Source organism: Camelus ferus, chromosome 9 (genome assembly GCF_009834535.1).
Source record: "Camelus ferus isolate YT-003-E chromosome 9, BCGSAC_Cfer_1.0, whole genome shotgun sequence".
Classification (NCBI taxonomy): domain Eukaryota; kingdom Metazoa; phylum Chordata; class Mammalia; order Artiodactyla; family Camelidae; genus Camelus; species Camelus ferus.
In genome coordinates, this window is record NC_045704.1 from 59,059,531 (window position 1) to 59,079,499 (window position 19,969).

General features: G+C 38.8%; 1 protein-coding gene across 1 annotated transcript in view; it reads left to right on the forward strand.

Annotated features, from left to right (window-relative positions):
* SPAG17 (sperm associated antigen 17) overlaps window positions 1–19,969 on the forward strand; it is a 190,430-nt gene that overhangs the window by 147,088 nt on the left and 23,373 nt on the right. The window contains exons 31-39 of the mRNA XM_006184295.2: window positions 715–869; window positions 10,076–10,264; window positions 12,082–12,227; window positions 12,332–12,462; window positions 14,218–14,345; window positions 15,890–16,072; window positions 17,038–17,151; window positions 17,674–17,719; window positions 19,823–19,922. Of these exons, the coding sequence (XP_006184357.2) occupies window positions 715–869; window positions 10,076–10,264; window positions 12,082–12,227; window positions 12,332–12,462; window positions 14,218–14,345; window positions 15,890–16,072; window positions 17,038–17,151; window positions 17,674–17,719; window positions 19,823–19,922 (1,192 nt within the window). The remainder of the gene's footprint in view (window positions 1–714; window positions 870–10,075; window positions 10,265–12,081; window positions 12,228–12,331; window positions 12,463–14,217; window positions 14,346–15,889; window positions 16,073–17,037; window positions 17,152–17,673; window positions 17,720–19,822; window positions 19,923–19,969) is intronic.

The following is a 19,969-nucleotide window of genomic DNA, read 5'->3' on the forward strand; positions in this document are numbered from 1 at the left end:
TAAAAAAAAAAAATACTGGGAAAACATAATGTCCATCAACAGTAGAACAGAAAAATAAAAGATGGTATATTCTTACAAAGGAATACTATATAGCAATTAAAAGCCATGAAGTACACACATGCATGTACATACACATACACATATCCATACACATGTATACATCAAGATAGCTAAAGGTCACCAAACATTAAGTGAAAGAAGATGTATAGAATGTTACATAGAGCAATGTATAACTTATGCAAATTTAAAGCACACAAAAGGTCATATATTGTTTTTGATACATACATTTATATAAAAGTATAAAAATAAATTGTGAGAAAAAGAAATAAACCCAGAGATAAAGAGAAAAGTGAACTTCAACTTGATCTGCAGTTTTTCCTCTTATGGACATATTAAACATGAAGCAAATATGGCAAAATATTAACAAGTGTAAATTTGGATTGGTGAGCCTACAAATAGTTAAATTACATTTTCTGCTTTTCTGGGTATTTTCAATTTCTCAAAATAAAAAGACTGGTAAGAACAAAACAGCACACTAAATTAAGTAGAAAGAGATATTCTGGAAGAATTACTCTACGTTGACATAGAGTAGCCCACAGTCCAGCCCTGAGGAGTGAGTTCTCAGCCCCAGATCTCAACTCCTAGTCCAGGAGCAGAGTCAGCAGGCGGACGCGTGCATCCTATCAGACCTGCTTCCTTTGCATTTGCTTGCAGCCGAAGGTCCTCGGACGGTCACCAGGCAGGTGAAGTGCATGCGGATAGAAAACTCACACTACGCCACTGTCATCACCAACTGCGAGGACAGTAGCTGCTGTGCCACCTTTGGGGATGGGACGTCTATCATTGCAAAGCCACAGGGAACATACCAGGTAGGTCTGGGGGCGATGAGGAGTGCCAGAGGTGAGTGGCCACTCAATGAAGGAAACCCATTCCTCTGTGGCAGTGAACATCTGCAATCTTTTTAAATTTATTCGCCTTCTTTTTACAGTCCATTCCAGAAAAACATTGTCCTGCTTGTCTTTCAATACTTTGGGGTATTTGGGGTTCAAGTTTGTAAACCAGAATTTGCTGGGGATCCTTTATATGGTAGGTGTGGGCAAAGTGGGGTTTAGAAGCAGTCAGTGCTGGCTTGTCCCCATCAGACCAGCTTCAGCTCCTGCCCCCTCTCCCCTCATTCTCACTCTCCTGTCCTTCCCACCTCCAGACTGTCCCCTTGCTACCTTGTGTCCCCGCAGGATGGGAGGGTGCATGTGCTCTGTGTGGTCCTGAGAGGGCAGTCAGCCAGCTGAAGCACAGCTCTGTCTTTGGAGCGATGAGGAGAAGCACCGTTAACTCCTCTGCCTCCTTGCATTTCCCTGTTAAACACAACCCCACGCTGGGTCAGCCTGCAGTCCCTTCAGTCTCAGAAGGATTTGCCTTGGTCTTTCCCCTTGCTGGAGAAGGGACACGAGTGCTAGTGTGTCACATCTAATGTCACAGGATACTGAGAGCATGAAGCCGAAAGATGATGGACAAAGACGTCAGTGACAAACCTTCATTACTGTGAAAGCTGCTGGAGCCAGTTTATCCCTCCCATCTCTCCTGGTGTCATCCTCCTTCCTCTTCATCCAGTGCAGATCCTTGTGGGGCAAGGAAGATGCTGAGAGTGAGAGATGACCATGATATATTGCAGATGGAGAGGAATGCTATTCCTGTGTGGCACTCTGAATGTCCGTTCTTTTAGGCAGCGTCCATGTTCTGGTACCATGTGTCCTAACAGATTCTGGTACCAGATGTCCTACTAAGATTCAGTGATGAGGCCAGCTTTGCCTTATTTTTATCAAAGCCCCAGACTCTAACGGTTACAGCTATGAGTTCAAAGGAATTTTAGGACCAATGACAGTTATCACTGGAGGAAGAGACGTAACAGAAAAGAGATCCAACTTGGAGATATTCAGTGTCTGACACTATTCAGTCGCTGCTTGTTTGCCCAATCTCCTGAAACACAGGCCAAGAAAGGATGAACTTTAATGGCTCCTGGTTGAGAAACACACATGTCTTAGCTCCCAACTGGAAAAAAAAAAAAAAAAGCCTCCAAGTAAGCTTAGGAACACTTATATATAGTTCTGTAGTTTTATAGAGTTGAAAGCTGCCATTCAAAAATACCTCCTACCCAGCCTCCATTGGCCTTGGCCCACCTGTCATTACCTCCTCACCAGCATGGGGACATTGGGCAGTGTGATGACTGAGGCTGAATTTCAGGCAGGGTGTGAAAAAGAGAGCTAGAGCTTGAAATATTGGCCACTATTGTGCCTTGGCAGCCCTGGAAAAGATTAATCAAAACCTCAAAGAGAAAGTGAGTGTAACAGTTGTTATCCTCTATGACCATAATGTGTCAAAAGTGAGGGTGGGACTTTCTGCCCATCTGGAGGGTTTCAGAAACAAGTAATGGGTTTATTTCCTCCCATAGGAAATCTTCCTCTGTCCCTGGGTCTAGGAGGTGAAGCCCATTTCCCTAGACCAGAAGACCTCCTATCTTTCTGGGGAAAGGTGTGTGAGTGTGTGTGTGTGTGCGCACGTGCACGTGTGTATGTACATGCTGGAGTGAACTTCTGACTATTCTATACCAGTCTGATCCTGACTCCTTTGGGGAAAATACACAAATGTAATAAGCATTCATAAGAATCCTACAGAAAAGGACTTCAGAAGGCCTTGGCTTTAATAGCAATACCATAAACAAACATCCTGATGGAGGGTGGCTTGTCCTCTACTCAGTGTGAAATCAGTTGGAAGAGGCAAATTTTATAGTAAACTCTGAGGAGTATAAATGTGTAATATTATGGGAATTTGATTTGTTAACTGCGTATCCGGTTAATCAAAGACAGTCACTAACAATAACAGCAGGAGCAGCAAATGTACACACATATATATGTATGCATAGGGGTCATGTATGCATATGTATGTATGCACAGGGGTCATTGCTGTATTTGCCATGTTGAGTCTCTAGGCTTCAGCATAGCTGTTTCTCTAGGATACCTTCCTAGAAGGCAAGGCACGTCCTTCTTACCAGGTTTTCTTTTTGGCTTTTGTACATGGTTGCTTTACCTATGGTGTGTGTCTTAATTCTGAGAGTTATAGGCAATCATTTTTTTGTCCAGAGCGGCTTTTGGTAAATTACAGAGTCGGTCTCTGACAATTTGGGTCCATTTTGATGAGGACTAATGGAGGCCGGGAAAATTGCAAATTTAACCAATCACCGGTGCCTTCTCTAAAATGTGCCTGAAACCACAGAGAAGCCTCAGAATTAGTCAAGGTCCAATGGGGTTCTCTGGGCCTGGGGAATGTGGAAGAGTCTATCTGAGAAACTTCCAGAATGGTGGAGTAAGGACCTCCAAAAATCTACTTCTCTTTAAAAACAACTAGAAAACTGGAAATATTGTCAAAATCAACTTTTTCAGAGGTCTGGAAATTAACCAGAGGATGACAATAATCTGGGCATTGTTTATTTAAATAAAAAGGAAAGAAAGACTGACACTGTGGCAGAACAGCCAGATTCCTCTCCCCTCCCCCAGTTCCACAGCATCCTTGAAAATCACCTTCATGTGCATAATAGCTATGAAAACCAGCACTGACAGACGAAGAATAAATTTGGAGCCCCTCAAAAGCTCCATCACAAAATATTGTCATTGTTTGGCCTGTCTGGCAGTTCCCTGGAAACCTCCACCTTCAGGGGTTGTCTTTATTTGGATCTAACTCTGAGCTCACTCCCTACAAACAGGCTTTTCCCCAGAGAGAGGTAATTATTTAACGTTACAGCTGTCTGAAGTGGCAGTAACAAACAAGAGGCTGAACAAAATAGTTAAAGGGGAAAGAAGGGAAATGAGAAGTCCATAGAGGGCTTTGAAGAGCTCTGACATATTCCTTGGACTCTAGAAAGCCGCACTTACATGCAGGGCTATGTAAATGCCCATAAAAGAACTCAGAAAACCTTGATCTTTCACTCTTGCCGAGATCGAGAGGCTCTACGGAAGCAGGGAGTGAGGGCTAAGGTCGGATTGCAGACTTGCTGCTGGAATGTTGGAAAAATACCTCACTAGGCAAACAGCCCTCAGCAGAGGCTGATAGATGCATTAGTTTAATTACTTAAGACAACATCTGCCTAATTATGAGCAGACCTCTGAGCAACAATACAAACATGTTAGGTCTGCACATGACAATAAATGTAAATGTTAAAGAAAGAGTTCAGGAAAATCACTAAACAAACAGCTACAACAACAAAACCAACAATAACAAGCCCTGAGGCAAGGGTCTAATTTCCAGAATTGTACACTATACTACTTAAAATGTCCAGTTTTCAACAAAAAATTATGAGACATGGGGGAAAAAGGGAAATTACAGCCCCTAAACTGGGGTGGAGAGGGAGGAAGCAATCAATAGACACTATCCCCGAGGAAACCCAGACTTTGCACTTAGTAGACAGAGAAATGTAAGTCAGCTATTATCATATGTTTTTAAAACTAAGGGAAATCTTATGTAAAGAACTAAAGCAAAATGTGAGAATGATGCTTCACCAAGTGCAGAAATTCCAAAAAAAAAAAAAAAAAAAAAAAAAAGAGAGCGAAGAAGGAGAACCAAACAGAAAATTCTGGAGTTAGAAACATAATAACTGTAATGAAAAATTTACTAACGAAGCTCAACGTAAAATTTTAGCTGTAAGAGGAAAGAATCAGCAAATTTGAAAATGATGAATTGAGATTAACCAGTCTGAGGGAGAGAGAGAAAAATGAATGAAAATGAACAGAGCCCCAGAGACCTGTAGGATAACATCAGGCATATCAACTTCTGCATAATGAGAGCCTGAGAAGGAAAAGAGAGAGAGGCAGAAAGATTATTTGAAGAAATAATGATTTCAACCCTCCCAAATTTGATGGAAACAATCTTCCCATAAAGGAATCTTAACTTCAAATAGGATAAACTCAAGAGAGATCCACACCTAGACAGATCGTAATCAAACTAAAGACAAAAGACAAAGAAAGACTCTTGAAAGCAGCAAGAGAAGAGACTCATCAAATATGAGGGAATCTCCTGATTTCTCATCAGAAGCCATAGAGTCTAGGAGGCAGTCTAGACATATTCAAAGTGCTTAAAGAAAAATATCATCAACGAAAAACTCATTATTCAGTAAAATTATCCTTCAAAAATGAAGAATAAATTAAGGTATTTCCAGAAAAACAAAAGCTGAGAGAATTCACTGCTCTTAGATATACCCTACAAGGAAAAGTAAAGGGAATCCTTTAGGCTGAAATGGAAGAACACTACACAGTAACTCAAATACATACAAAGAAATAAAGAACACTCTTAAAGGTAACTATATAGGTAACTACATAAAAGACAGTATACATGTATTTTTGTTTGTGACCTTTTTTTTCTCTTTGATCTAAAAGTCAACTGCATAAAGCAACAATTACAAAAGTGTACCTATGTGCTTATAATGTATAAAAATGTACTTTTTGATGATAACAAAAGGGGGAGAGGTAGAGCTATATAGGAGCAAAGATTTTGTGTAATATTGCAAGTCTTAGTATTAATTCAATCTAGACAGTTATAAATTAAGATGTTATTTGTAATCCCCAAGAAGCACTAAGAAGATAACTCAAAAATAGTCAAAGAATCAAGGAGTTAAAATGACACCCTTGAAAATATCTATTTAAAACAAAAGAGGATGCTAATGGATGAATAAAGGGGGAGAAAGAGATGTACGGCATATAGAAAACAAGTAGAAAATTGGAATATGCAAATCTGACCTTACCAGTGATTACATTAAATATAAATAGATTAAACGACCTAATTGAAAGGCAGATATTGGAAGAATGGATCATAAAGCATGATATGACTATATGCTGTCAACAAGAGATACACTTTATGATAAAGACACAAATAGGTTAAAAGTAAAAGAATGAAAAAAGATATACCTGCAGTAACTAAGAGAAAGGGAACCAGAGTGGCTCTGCTAATATCAGGTAAAACAGACTTTACGACAAAATATTGCCAGAGACAAAGAGGATGTATTATAATGATAAAAAGATTACTCCGTCAAGAAGACATAACAATTATAATCATTTTATGCACCTAACAACAGAGCCCAAAAACAAATGAGTATTTCCAGAGCTGTGTATTGTACATTTTAAAATGCATAGTTAAAAGGAGAAATAGACAATTCAACAGTAATATTTGGAGACTTAAGTACTTTTTAGATACTAGACAATATCTGAAATAGACAAGATCAACACAAAAATAAGACTTAAACAGCAGAATAAACCAAGTAGGCCTGCTAGAGATCTATAGAACACTCCACTCAACAACAGAATACACTATGTTCAAGCGTGTGTGAAACATTCTCCAGGAAAGACTTGCTGTTACACCACAAAACAAATCTCAGCAGATTAAAAAGGATTGAAATCATACAAAATATGTTCTCCCACCACAGTGGAATGAAATTAAAAGCCTGTAACAAAAGGAATGCACAAATAGGTGAAAATTAACACAGAATAAATCACAAGGAAATTAAAAATACTTTGAGATGACTGCAAATAAAAATTTTAATATACAAAAACTTATATGAAGCAGAAGCAATACACAGAGAGGGATATGTATAGCTTTAAATGCTTAAATGCCCATATTAAAAAAGATCTTGAATCAACAACCTAACTTTTCATCCTAAGAAACTAGGAAAAAAAAGAAGGCAAACTAAATGTAAAGCAGGCATATGGAAGTAAATCATAAAGATTAGAGTAGAAATAAGAGAAAGAATAGAAAATAATAGAAAAATTAATAAAACCAGAAATTGTTTTATTTGACAAATTTTTAGCTAGACTTATAGAGACAGACAGACAAAGAGAAAGCGAGGGTAGGTAGACAGGAGACACAAATTACTAAAATTAGGAATGAAAGAGAAGACATTACTTCCAACTTTACAGAAGTAAAAAGGATTATAAGGGAATACAATGAACAATTATGCAGAAACAAATTAGATAACCTAGATAAAATGGCTACATTTAGGGAAAGGCACAAACTACCTAACTCAAGAAGCAATATAAAATCTCAGAATAAATCTAAAACAACTAAAGAGATTGAATTAGTGATTTAAAACTTGGCACATGGCAAAGCCCAGGCCCAGATGGCTTCATTGGTGAATTATGCCAAACGTTTATCGAAGAATTAACACTGAACAACCTTTCATAAACTCTTCCAAAATATAGAAGAGGAAGGAACACTTCCCAACTAATTATTTAAATCAGTATTACTCTGACACCACAACTAGACAAAGTCATCGTGAGAAAATTCCAGACCAATATCTATGAAGATAAATGCAAATCCTCAAGAAAATGCTAGCCAACTAATCTAGCAGCATATAAAAAGGATTATACACCATCACCAAGTGGAATTTTTCCCAGGAATGCAAAGTTGGTTCAAGATACAAAAATCACTCAATATAATATACCATAGAATAGAGGACAAAGCCACATGATCATTTATAAATAGACTCAGAAAAAGCACTTGACAAAATCTAACACCCTTTCATGATTAAAAAGAAAATAACTCAATACACTAGGAATAAAAGGAAACTTCTAAGGAATGCTAAGGAATACAATCTATCAGAAATATAGTGTACACACACACTATTAGAACTAATTAAAAAATTCAAGGTTGCAAGATATAAAATCAATCCACAAGAATCAGTTGTATTTTTATACATTAATAATGGACAATCCAAATTGAAATGAAGAAATTCCATTTAAAATAGCATCAAAAAGAAATAAATACTTAAGAATAAATTTAATAAAATAAATACAAGACTTCTACACTGAAAACTACAAAACATCACTGAAAGAAATTAAAGAAAACCTAATAAATGGAAAGATATACTATTTTCAGTTTATAGAAGACAATATTGTTAAGATGGCAGTAATCCCCATGTTCCCTGTCAACATCTCAACTGCCTTTTTTGTAAAAATCAATAAGATAAAATTCTTTTGTTACTTCAAGTTACCCAGCCAAACCAATCTTGAAAAAGAGGAATAAAATTGGATTACTCATATTTCCTGATTTCAAAACATATTACAAAGCTACAATACTCAAGACAGTGTGATACTAGAATAAGGATAGACACATAGACCAATGGAATGGAACAGAGAATTCATTTATTGTCAACTTGTGGTCAGTAAATTTTTTAAAAACATGCCAAGAAATTCGACAGGGGAAAGAATAGGCTTTCAACAAACAATGAATAAAGTTGAATCCCTACCTTACACCATACATAGAATGAACTCAAAAGCAGCAAGGACTTATTGTAAAAGCTCAAACCATAAAACTCTTTAAACCCACTGAATGTACAGCTTAAAAGAAAACACAGGTACAGATCTTCAAGTCCTTGAATTAGGCAATAGTTTGTTAGATATGACATCAAAAGCACAAATTTTATCAAAAATTTTTAAAAGTTTGTGCTTCAAAGGCCACCACGAAGAAAGTGAAAAGACAACCTATAGAAGATGTTATTTGTAAATCATATGTCTAATAATAATCTAGTGTCCAGAATATGTAAAGAATTCCTACAACTCAACAACAAAAACTAATAATTGTAAAGGTGGGCAAAGGATTTGAATAGACATTTCTCCAAAGTAGATATATAAATGGCAAATAAGCACATGAAGAGATGCTCAACGTCATCAGTCACTAGGAGATGCAAATCAAACTGCAATGAGCTACCACCTCCCACCCACTAAAATGACTGGAATAAAAAAAGATAATAACAAGTGTTAGTGAGGATATGGAGAAATTGGAACACTCATGCATTGCTGGTAGAAATGTGTAATGGTGCAGTCACTTTGGAAAACAGTTTGGCAATTCCTCCAAAAGTTAAAAATAGAGTTATCATATGATCCAGCAATTCCACTCCTAGGTAGATATCCAAGGGAAATTAAAACACAAAAACTTGTACACAGATGTTGATTGCAGCATTTTCAATAATAGCGAGACTATGAAAACAACTGAAATGTCCATCAATTCATGAATAAACAAGATTTGGTATATCCATACAATAAAATATCATTCATCCGTAAAACAGAATGAAGTACTGACACATACTACAACACAGATGAATCTTGAAAACATTATGCTGAGTGAAAGAAACCAGACACAAGAGGCCATATGTTGCATGCTTCCATTTATATGAAATGTCTGAAATAGTCAAATCCACAGAGACAGCAGATCAGTGGTTTCCAGGGGTTAGGGGTAGGAGTGATGCAGAGTGACTGCTAATGTCATTTGGGGGATGATGAAAATGTTCTGGAATTAGTGATAATGTTTGCACAAGGTTTTAAATATACTAAAATCCACTGAATGTACACCTTAAAAGGGTGAATTTATGGTATGTGAATTATACCTCACAAAGGAGTTTATCTGAACCAGAAGTCATTATACAAAAGCTATTACTTAAGGCGGGGATTAACCCTTGAAGGGGGTCTGAGGAGTAGCAGGAGAGGGGTGGGAAGGGAGCCAACGGATGGACAGCCTGTCATTTTTTTCTTTTTTTTTTTTTCTTTGAATAAATGTCACTTGTTGAGGCAAAAGACGGAAGAAAAAAAAAAACACCAGAGAAATGAGGATAAATAAAAGTTTCTAAATGCATCTGGCCCATAGTTTTTGACCCTCTTGGAGATACTTCTTGCCCAAGAACATAAAAGGATTCTAAACATTTTGGATAGGGCCAAGTGTGTTTACTTAAGTGAAAATATTTTTTAATATTCTGTGTTAAACATCCTAAATAGGAAGGAACAAGGCAATTACTTGGAAGAGGTACTATAGTGAGTAGATAAAACATGAGACTAGGGAGCAGTTACATCCTGATCATTCAGTTTGCCTCCTTATCAAGTCATCTTCCCAAAGCTTAAGTCCTCTCGGGCCATGTTTTCTTCCTGGAAACACAGGAAGTTGTGGCTGGGATCTAGGGGTAATCTTTTTCCTAAAATGAGTTTCCAAATCCCTCAAATCGAGCAGGAAATTTTAAGTCATTTCTCTCCTTCTGTTACCCTTCCAGGTGTTACCTCCAAATACAGGCTGTCTTTATATTGATAGGGATTGTTCGGCTATATATTGCCATGAATCAAGCAGTGATATGTACCATCCTTTCCAAAAACGTGAGCAGCTGAGAGCCAGCAGGTATGTCATGAAGCACACATCAGAGGTTATCTGCGAGGTCATGGATCCTGAAGGAAACACCTTTCAGGTAAAGTGCATCCTTAGTATGGGGACAGAGGCTGTGTCTTCGCTGTGGAGATACTTCACACTGGAGAATTTCCCTGTCACTTTTTCCTGTGGCTGCCTTGGAATTAGTTATCCACTTACTGCCAGGACCTGGGACAAGCAGTAATGAATGTCAGTATCTTTCATTCTCAAGGGTACTTCATTAGGGGACAGCAAGCACCTAATTGGGGTGGTTGAAATGTTAAAGCCAAATAAATAATTAGAACAAAAGGGAAAACAACATTACTTAACGACTAAAAACAATGCCAGCAAAGAGGAATGATGTAAGAATGCTCTGTATCAGGGTTAAAATGAGAGACTATGTGTGGAGCAGCAGGCAAGTTTGTTTGCTGAGGCAGAGAATCCACGGTGAGAAGTTATCAGTTAGTGTAGGGGTCCAGTAGGGCTGACGATGGGGAGGCGGCGAGCCCAGAGAGGTGCTCAGCTCTTTGATGGTAGAGCTCTGTCTTCTGTTTCTCTGTCCTTCCTCTCGTCCCTGTGGCCAGGTGTTGGCCAACCATGGCCATGTCTTTATATGGGCCCACGAGCTGAGTATGGTTTTTACATTTTTAAATGGTTGGGAAAATTAAAAGAAAAATATTTCATGACACATAAAAATGATAGGAAATTCAGATTCCAGTGTTGTTGTAGAAAGTTTTGTTGGAACACAGCCATGCTTCTTTGTTTATGTGTTGTCTACGGCTGCTTCCACACGTGATGGCAGAGTTGAGTAGCTGCAACAGAGACTGTATGGCCTGCAAACCCTAAAACACTCCCTGTCTGGCCCTTGACCAGAAAAGGTTTGCCAGCCCCTGCTCTGGTACCTTTTTTTTTTTTCACTCCTCACCCAACAGTGGAATTCCATGTGTTAGCTAGCAAGCAGGTGGCAAAGTTATTTTTTAGACTTGGAACTCTACCCCAGAGTCCCTGACTTTGGTATGTCGATATGCCCTGATCCAACTTAGTTTTTTTTGTGCTAAGTAAGTGAGACTCTTCATAGCATAAATTCGGGCTACTAACAGGTTTCAATGGACAGTGCATTGAAATTGACTTTCGTTTGTTTGTTTGTTTGTTCTGATGGAAGTATTGGGAATGGAACTCAGGACCTCGTGCATGCTAAGCACGTGCTCTACCACTGAGCTCTCCCCTTCCCACTTGAAATTGAGACTTAAAGCCCAGACTCACTAAGTTGAAATACCCAAGCCAAGCATTCTTCTAGGCACTGATGCTCTTCTAGGGGCATTCCCTTCAGTGGCCTGTCAGCCTGAACTGCACTCCCTCCTGGAGACAGCCATGCCCTATCTAGATGGTAGTAATGGCCAGAACAGTTCTCAGAGAGATACCCAGTCTGTTTCCCTGTGTAGTCTACCTGTGAGTCCTAATTCTGTGCTTAGAATCACAGAACATAAACCTCTCCCATACTGTCACTCTTTTAATATTTCAAGACAGCTGCCCACATGGATAGCCTTTTCTCTGTGTTTAAATTCCCAGTTCCTTGAACTTATCCTCAGAAGATAAGGTTGTGAGTCCCCTGCCGTCCTAGTCACCCTCTCTGAGTGTATTCCGGTTCATCTTCTAGTTCGTTTTCACAGTCCAGGTGCCGTTTGTAAGTGGAGATGTGCTCCTAGGTTGTCACTTTTATTAATGCTAACTATACTCAGTGCACAATACCTTACAAATAAATATCCCTGATTTTCTGAGTATACCACCTGATCACCTGCCTTCTCAAATGAGATCAATCGAAATGTAAGCTTTATAGCATTTTTTTACTTTTAATTGTTTATATACTGTGTCCCTTAGGTCATGGTTGATGGTACCGTGTCAACTGTCCTGCCTGAAGAGAATTTGGAAGATGATTTAAATTCAAAACCTGAAGGCTATGATACTTTATCATCTATTCACCTCCGTAAGAATCACCTACAAATCTATGGTGAACATGTCCCCAGGTAATATGATACAAATAATATCCTGAGTTTTGTTTTCAATTCCAAATTCAAGGAGCATTTTAGCTGAATATGTCAAGGGATTAGATTTTTATTTCTTCAAATAGGTTTTTTGTCGTCTATGCTGATGGATCCGGAGTGGAACTTCTTCGAGACAGTGACATAGAAGAATGCCTCTCCTTGGCATATGGAGAATCAGCGACTGTGGTTCTTCAGGAGCCCGTGCAGGAGCAGCCAGGTAGGGACCCAGCCTGGAACTCACTGGGTCCCTGTACCAACTCGCATCCTCCTCATCGCATCTACCCCGCCTCATCTCTGCTTTCTTCCCTTTGCTTGCTTTTCAACTCTACATTCCACCGGGCTATGTCAGCCTATTTATGCAGTGGTTTGTTTATACCACACTTTAAGCATCAACCTATGCAAATTGGTCCCTCCCCGACCTATAAGCAGATTGGTACCTGTGTTCACGTACGTTAGGTATGTTTCATTATGTATCTAGGTTCCTAGTTATGTGTTTGTTTCATCTTGGTAGGAAAAAACAAAAGTGAGGTATCTTTTGTAAGCCCATATTTTGTCACTTTGAAGATATTGCCTTGATGAATTTAATATAATAAGAAAAGAAAGTACGTTTGATCTGTGAGTTAGAACACCAGCCTGAAATATAGGATATTATATATTTATTGGGTATTTACATATTTGAGTCAATTTCAGAGAAATCAGTGTGTAACTGAAGATTAGAGACTTATATTACATTGAGTAAGAACTATTGTATATGTAACGTGTATTTAAACGCAGGAAAAAAAACTTTCATGTTATCTGTGTACCAAGCCAATGTGCTGTGTCTAGGTTTGTGTGTGTGTTTCCTTTGTATCTTTTGTCTGGTCTGTGGGACAGATTTTGTGCTCATTTATGAATATACCCGCATCTGTGTAACAATTGTATCTTTTACTGTATCTGTGACCACATGCGTGATATAATCAGCTTTGCTCTTTCTCTGTGAACGTGGGGAGTGGGGAGCTCTGACTGTGTGGTGCACGTGTGGAACTGTAAGAGAATAAGAATTCATCTCAAATTGCTTTATGAGTCAGTCGTTTAACTAGCATCTGCTTGATAGCCCACCAAGTGCCAAACACTGGCTGGGTGTTAGGAATCCAATGGACTCTGCTTTCATAGAGCCTAGAGTTTAGTGAGAGAGCTAGGCATTAATTATATAGTCACACAAGCAACTGTATGATTATAAATTGGTGAAAGGTCCATGAAGTAAAGGAATAGGTTCTAAGACAGCACCTAACAGAGGAACCTGACATCGTCTGGAAGGCTTCCCGAAAGACATTGGAGCCAAGAGCTGGTGGATAAGTAGGCGTTAATTAAAGTAGGAGGAGGAGCTTTCTTGAAAGAGAGGATGCCAAGCAGGAAGCTTACAGCTTTGGGGAACAGAGGGAAAAAGGCCAGTGTAGACAGAGGACAGAAGGGAGGAGAGCGTAAGCTGAGGCAGAGGTGGGAAAACATTAAGGACTCACTTTTATCCCAGGAGCAGTGGGCAGGACAAGAAGAGTTCACATCACGGACGGACATCATCGTCACCATGACCACGGAGGAAGGTTCATTCACAGAGTAAATACGGGCAGAAACATTAGTTGTAGCTGGAGTCTCAAACAGGCTCCCCTGAGGGAAATAATCTAAGGTGGGGGTCAGTGGAGAGGGAGGAGGTGGATGAAGTCAAGAAATGTTTAGTGGGAGAACTGACAGGACTTGGCTATGGTTTCTGAAGGACATTCAGGTGTCAATGAATACTTTCGGGTGATCTCAATCCAGGCTCTAGGTGTTCCAGTGATTAAAGCCTCTCCTTTCTGGTTAAGACTGTAAGGCCCTTGAGCATAAGCGCTGTGTCTGGCTTGTCAAAGGTGTTTATTGGACGTGGTGAATACCTACTGAATTTCTCAGAATATTTTTAATAGAGAAATTATCCTCTGACAAACTCTCTGTGAACCAGGTGCCCTGAGCATCACTGTCCTTCGCCCTTTCCATGAAGCATCACCTTGGCTCATGAAGAAAGAATTAGATACGATTGTTCCTCCGAATCTCCAGTCAAGGACATGGGACACATTTCCTTCAGTGGAGGTATAACATTTTCTGCTTTCAAGTAACTGTATTTGCATATCCATCCATCCGTCCATGGATTGGAGTCCAGGTCTTCTCCTGTGTATTCACATATTTTCATTCTTACGTAAGTTGTTAATGAGCTCAAGGAGTTTTATATTTGAAGATGTTAACATTTGTAGATTTTAGAGCAATCTACCTAACTAGCTGATCTCAGTTTTATTTCTTGTAGCTTGAACATCCTCCAATAATATAAAAATATCTAGTCTGAGTAACTCATGTTACACCGCTCCTGTAATGTAATTACTGACGTTATGTGATACACAAACTGAGTATATAAGAATAATATGACGTATTAGAGGGAATTTGCAACTGCCATTTAAAAAGTAAACATTATGATTGCATCAGTTTAGAGAAGCCCCACCTAAGGTTTTTTAAAGGATGAAAGAAATTATCTTGATCAAGAATCATGAAGCCCTACATTTTGCAAGGTTTGCTGTTTCATTTTGAAAGCAGTTTATGTAATATGTCCAGTATACTGTCAAAATGTTAAATTATTAAATTAGTGAAGGCATGGATATGATCAGAGAGCGATATTAGTGTTAAGTTTTCATTATGAGCACGTAAGAAAACAGAGATCTCCTAGCCCTATATTTTAATTTGGCGACTATAATCAACACAGGGAACGAAGATGATCTGGATTCTAGCCTGGACTCTGTCAATTATTAGTGTGGGATTGGGACAAGTCATACTGGATCTCTACCTCCTTATCTGAAAAAATGAAAAGGCCACTCCAAATAGTTTGCTAAGAGTATATCCAAGTTGAAAGTACTGCATTATGAGAAGTAATATGCCACATCTGAGATTAATGGAGGAAGTTCATTCTCTTCCTCTGCAACTCCTATGGCTGTGAATTTCTATGCCAGGGGAGTGGCCCCGACATCGGACACACTTCAGGACATAGCATCAAAGCACACCACTCCTGAAAATCAGTCACAAGGAGCACACAGAGACGTGGGTCCACTCCAGGCAGACATTCCTGCCTGAGGGTCCTGGGAGCACCTTGGAGGCATGCTTAGTCTGGAGTGAGCTCAAGGACCATTCAGATCTGTGGGATGATTTCTCTCTGAAAGAAGCTCTCCAGGTCCAAATGAACATGGAATCAGAAAGTTAAAGATGGCTTTCAGATGTCTTGGGTGACCTGTGGTATTTATTAAGGAACAGTTACACGCATTTGGCACAACCAGGCTGCTGCTGTGTTACCGTGGTAAAGCATTGCTGAGCATCCCCTAAATGCTATCCCAGGAGACATCATGCAACAGGAATTTAAAATAGCCTTATTCTTGGTAACACATAGAAAAAGGAGAACTTGCCCAGTTCTGTCCCCAATTTTCCTTATATGTGCAAACCTTTTTGAGAACAGGGATCATTTTTTCATCATTGTATTCCCTAACAGGTGATTCCTAGCATCATGTTACATAATAAGTCCTCAGTGGAAAAAAAAATAACAATGTTAAAAAATTTTTATTTCTCTGATGGTTGTTTTTCTTTGATTTTGTTAACAGAAAAAAACTCCAGGACCTCCGTTTGGCACTCAGATTTGGAAGGGCCTCGACATTGGGTCCAAGCAGTTAGTGGGCGCCCCAGCCCCTACCCTGAAAAGCCCCGATGTGCTCCAGATACGCCAGTTCATCCAGCACGAGGTCATAAAGAATGAGGTGAAACTGAAGCTGCAGATGTCCCTAAAGGTAAAGGAATTCGGGTACCCTGACCCCAGAGAATCAGGAACAGGGCAAATCAGTCCTCTCGGTTTCCTGTGGAACCTGAAATTATGTAATTCTACTGATATTTATCTAATGCAACACGTGACTGTCAATCTTCTTGTGGGTAGGAGGTTGAGAGGCAGAAAATCCTTACTGGTTCCCATAAGATACAGAGAGGGTTGAGGCCCCAGAGACATTGAGAAGACAAGTCATTTTCTCTGTGACTGCTATGTAATCCTCCTCCTTTCTCACTATATGGAAGACTGACCTAGTAACCTCTGAAAAAATAGAACTGCAGATTAACCTGATACTTGTCCATGGAAGAAAAAGATTGTTGGTTTTGAGAAATGGTCTAAGAATTTGTAAGTATGTAGTGAACTGTACAAGCTATGTACAGGTGTAAACTGTGTAACTGTCATAGGTGTAGTTACACTGTCCAGTGTGCCAGCTCTCTCAGAACGTGTACTGTATGTGCTCTGTTTATGGTTAGATACTCACACGTGGCATACAGCAGGGGACCGTTATATATGGGAACAGATCAAATATTGATGGAAAAAGTAAAGTCTGTTTCTCTTGGAAGCAAAGCATGGACTGAGCAACTTACATTCATAGAATCATGAAGAATGTACCTGGAAAGGACTCTAGAAATCATCTAACCCAACTCTGCCCATTTTACTTACTGAGTTAGAAGCCGGGCCTCTCTGAGGTCTTCATACAATTCTAATGTGCTGTGGCTCTTAGAGCTGTACTTTGGGACTTGTCAAGTTTTTGCTTATTAACATAATAAGGAAAAGGCTTTCCAGATTGTTTAACCCATAACCCATTGCTGAGCATTGTGAATGTAACATATTCTTAACCTTTTTGTAGTATTTCAGGTTGATGTTGACAATTTGGAACTCTCGCTACCGTATTTCTGGGTTTTATTGATTTCTTTTATCCTGCCGATTTAGGATTATATAAACCATATTCTAAAGAAAGAAGATGAGCTTCAGGAAATGACAGTTAAAGATTACAGAACCGAGGAGGAAAGGGGCAATGCAGCAGATCTCCTCAAGCTAGTGATGGTGAGAAGGAAATGTTTCGTACGCCAGTGCTTTTACTCAGTATTAGATGCTTCAAGACAAAATATTATAAATAATAGCTGTGTCTGCCACTTCCAGGAAGCATTTCCCTCCTTATAATTTCCTATTTCTGTGGAATTCTGACTTTTTATATGTATCAAATTTTCCAAATGCTTTTTAGGCTCTTCCTTAAATCATAAATAATTCTAAAGGCTCTTAAATAAAATTTTTACTGTCTTCGAAGAAACTGACTTTCGTTGCAGTGTTGTATGAATTCATGAATGAAATAGGAAGGAAGAAAGAGCAATTTCTACACTTAAAATGATTTCCATTTTTAGAAATTTGCTAATTAAAAAATAACTAAAAAAATCAAATAACTTTCTGTATCGGCATTAAAAAACTAATTCATTTTATGGTTATTTCCATAAAAGATCAATTAGAGCACATAAAGAACCCTTCTAAACAAAGTAAATTTTGTATGTAATATATTCATCACCGTTAAGGAATTCTCTGTTTTCATTTCAGTCTTTCCCTAAAATGGAGGAAACTACAAAAAGTCATGTTACTGAAGGTAATTACATTTAATCTTTTCTGCAAAATGTCTGCAAATGTCAAAGGAACAGTTTTAAATACACTTCTCATTCTCTCATTTGATAGCAAAGTACCGTGTATGTATTTCTGTTGTCATATTGGCCGTGATGTGTTGTGATGATTTATTTATATATTTTTTCCTGCCCAAATTGTAAGATCCTTGAAACCATGATGGCCTCTAATTCCTCTTTAACTATCACAGGGTGAATGAAAAAAGTTGACATTTGTCTTTTAAGTTAGCCTCAACTTGTATTTAGAACATAGCAAGCATACGGAAAAGAAACAATTAATCAATCTACACTCCACCCCCAACACACGCAGACTCAGAGAACTCTGGAGCAACGACACAGCTGTCACCAAAAAAAAAAGCCTTGTACCGTTTTCCACAGTAAAACAGTCTCCTTTTGGAAAACACATCTATTTGAGGATTTATACAGCCCTAACAAAGTTGGTTATATGGTTTCATAGTTCACAAAGACAAGCAGCGGAGAACTTGGTGGTTTGGGTTTTCTTTTCTATTTTGACCGTATGACAAAAGTCAGAAACTGGCAGCCACTGGCTCCCTTCAGGCCACAGATGAGTTTTCTGTGTCCCCCACAGTGTTGGCTTGCACAGCCGTTTCTATTGTTTTGGATATCTGAATTTTCCTTTCCTTGAATTGCCCTGGTGTCACATGATGACGTGTTGGAGGTGATCGGCAGCTGCCCCCTTAGAACGGCTGTGAACGGAAGACTCCATCCCACCTGCAGAGTCCCCCTGTCCTTACACTCTGTGCTCACTCCTTTGCCTAGGCAGCCTCTCGTGTTAGGGTTGCCAGATGTCCCAAATAAAAATACAGAAAGCCCAGTTAAATTTGAATTTCATCAAACAGCAAATATTTTATATTCTAAGTATGTCCCAAAATAACGTGGTATATACTTATACTAAAAAATGACTTGTCGTTTATCTGAAATTCAAATTTACCTAGATGCTCTATACTTTATCTGGTAACCCAGTGTTGTAGCATTTGAGTTTGTAACCTCTGGTGTGAGGGAACAAGGACTGTAGAGATAAATTTGCAGGTTGCCTGATAGTGAAGGACAAAAAGCTTATTTTTCAAACAGACAAACGGATGCAGGTGTCAAACAGAGTCCTGCATGTTTACAGCTGCTCCTGAATTATTAATAGTGGTGATCCTAAGTCAATAGTCCCCAAAGCACTTCCTTGAAACACTAGTCTATGAGATAGCTCCAGGGGAAAAAAAAGAGCTTTATGATAAATTAAGTTTGGATGGAGGGTAGAGGGGAGGGCATAGCTCAAGTGGTGGAGTACGTGCTTAGCATGCACAAGGTCCTGGGTTCAATCTCCAGGACCTCCTCTAAACATGAATAGATGGATAAACCTAATTACCTCCCCCCTCCAAGATAAAATTAAAATAAATGAATTAAATTAAAGTTTTTTTAAATAACAAGTTTGGATAATGCTGTGCATTGCCTTATATTCTCAGACAGCCACAATGCACACTAACTAATGAAGGGTCCAGAAAAGTCCTACAGTAATGAAACATACTTAGTCCTGTATTAATCAGTGTTTCCCTGGCTCATATAACCATGGCACATGGAACCTTTTTACTTTTATCTCCTGTTAACATCCCACCGAGACCACGTTCTATGGCATAAACTTTGAGAATTACTGTCCAAATTATCAAACAACCATGATATTATATTCAGATCCTTAGGTTTAGATCCTTAGATACCGTTTTTTAGAAAACCGATTTCTATAAAATGTTTAATTTTTTTAAGTTCTGGTGCTTCAGATGTGAAGAAATTCAATTAGGTAGAACATGGACTCCCCTGATGATGTAGGACCAATAAGGTGTCACTACATTTTACATTTTGACTGTAAGATGTGTGTTCTCTCATAGGATATTTCATACAGAGGCCTGTTTCCTATTATATGGCAGCTGGGTCCTGGAAATTCTAGTAAACACTTGATAGATTGAACGTAATCTCTTAGAAAACATCTCAAATGAGTCATTTGGTACCGATTGTGTGTTGTGCTGTAAAGAAGTGAGGATAAAAATTTAAAGCATCTATTTTTTAAGTTGCAGCCCACTTAACTGATTTATTCAATCAGTCTTTGGCTAATACACCAGAACGTCCACCAGAAACATTCGACACAGATGTCTTTGAAAAGAAGCGGAGGTAAGCTGACCCAATAATGTGTTCCGGTGAGTCTTCAGCACACAATG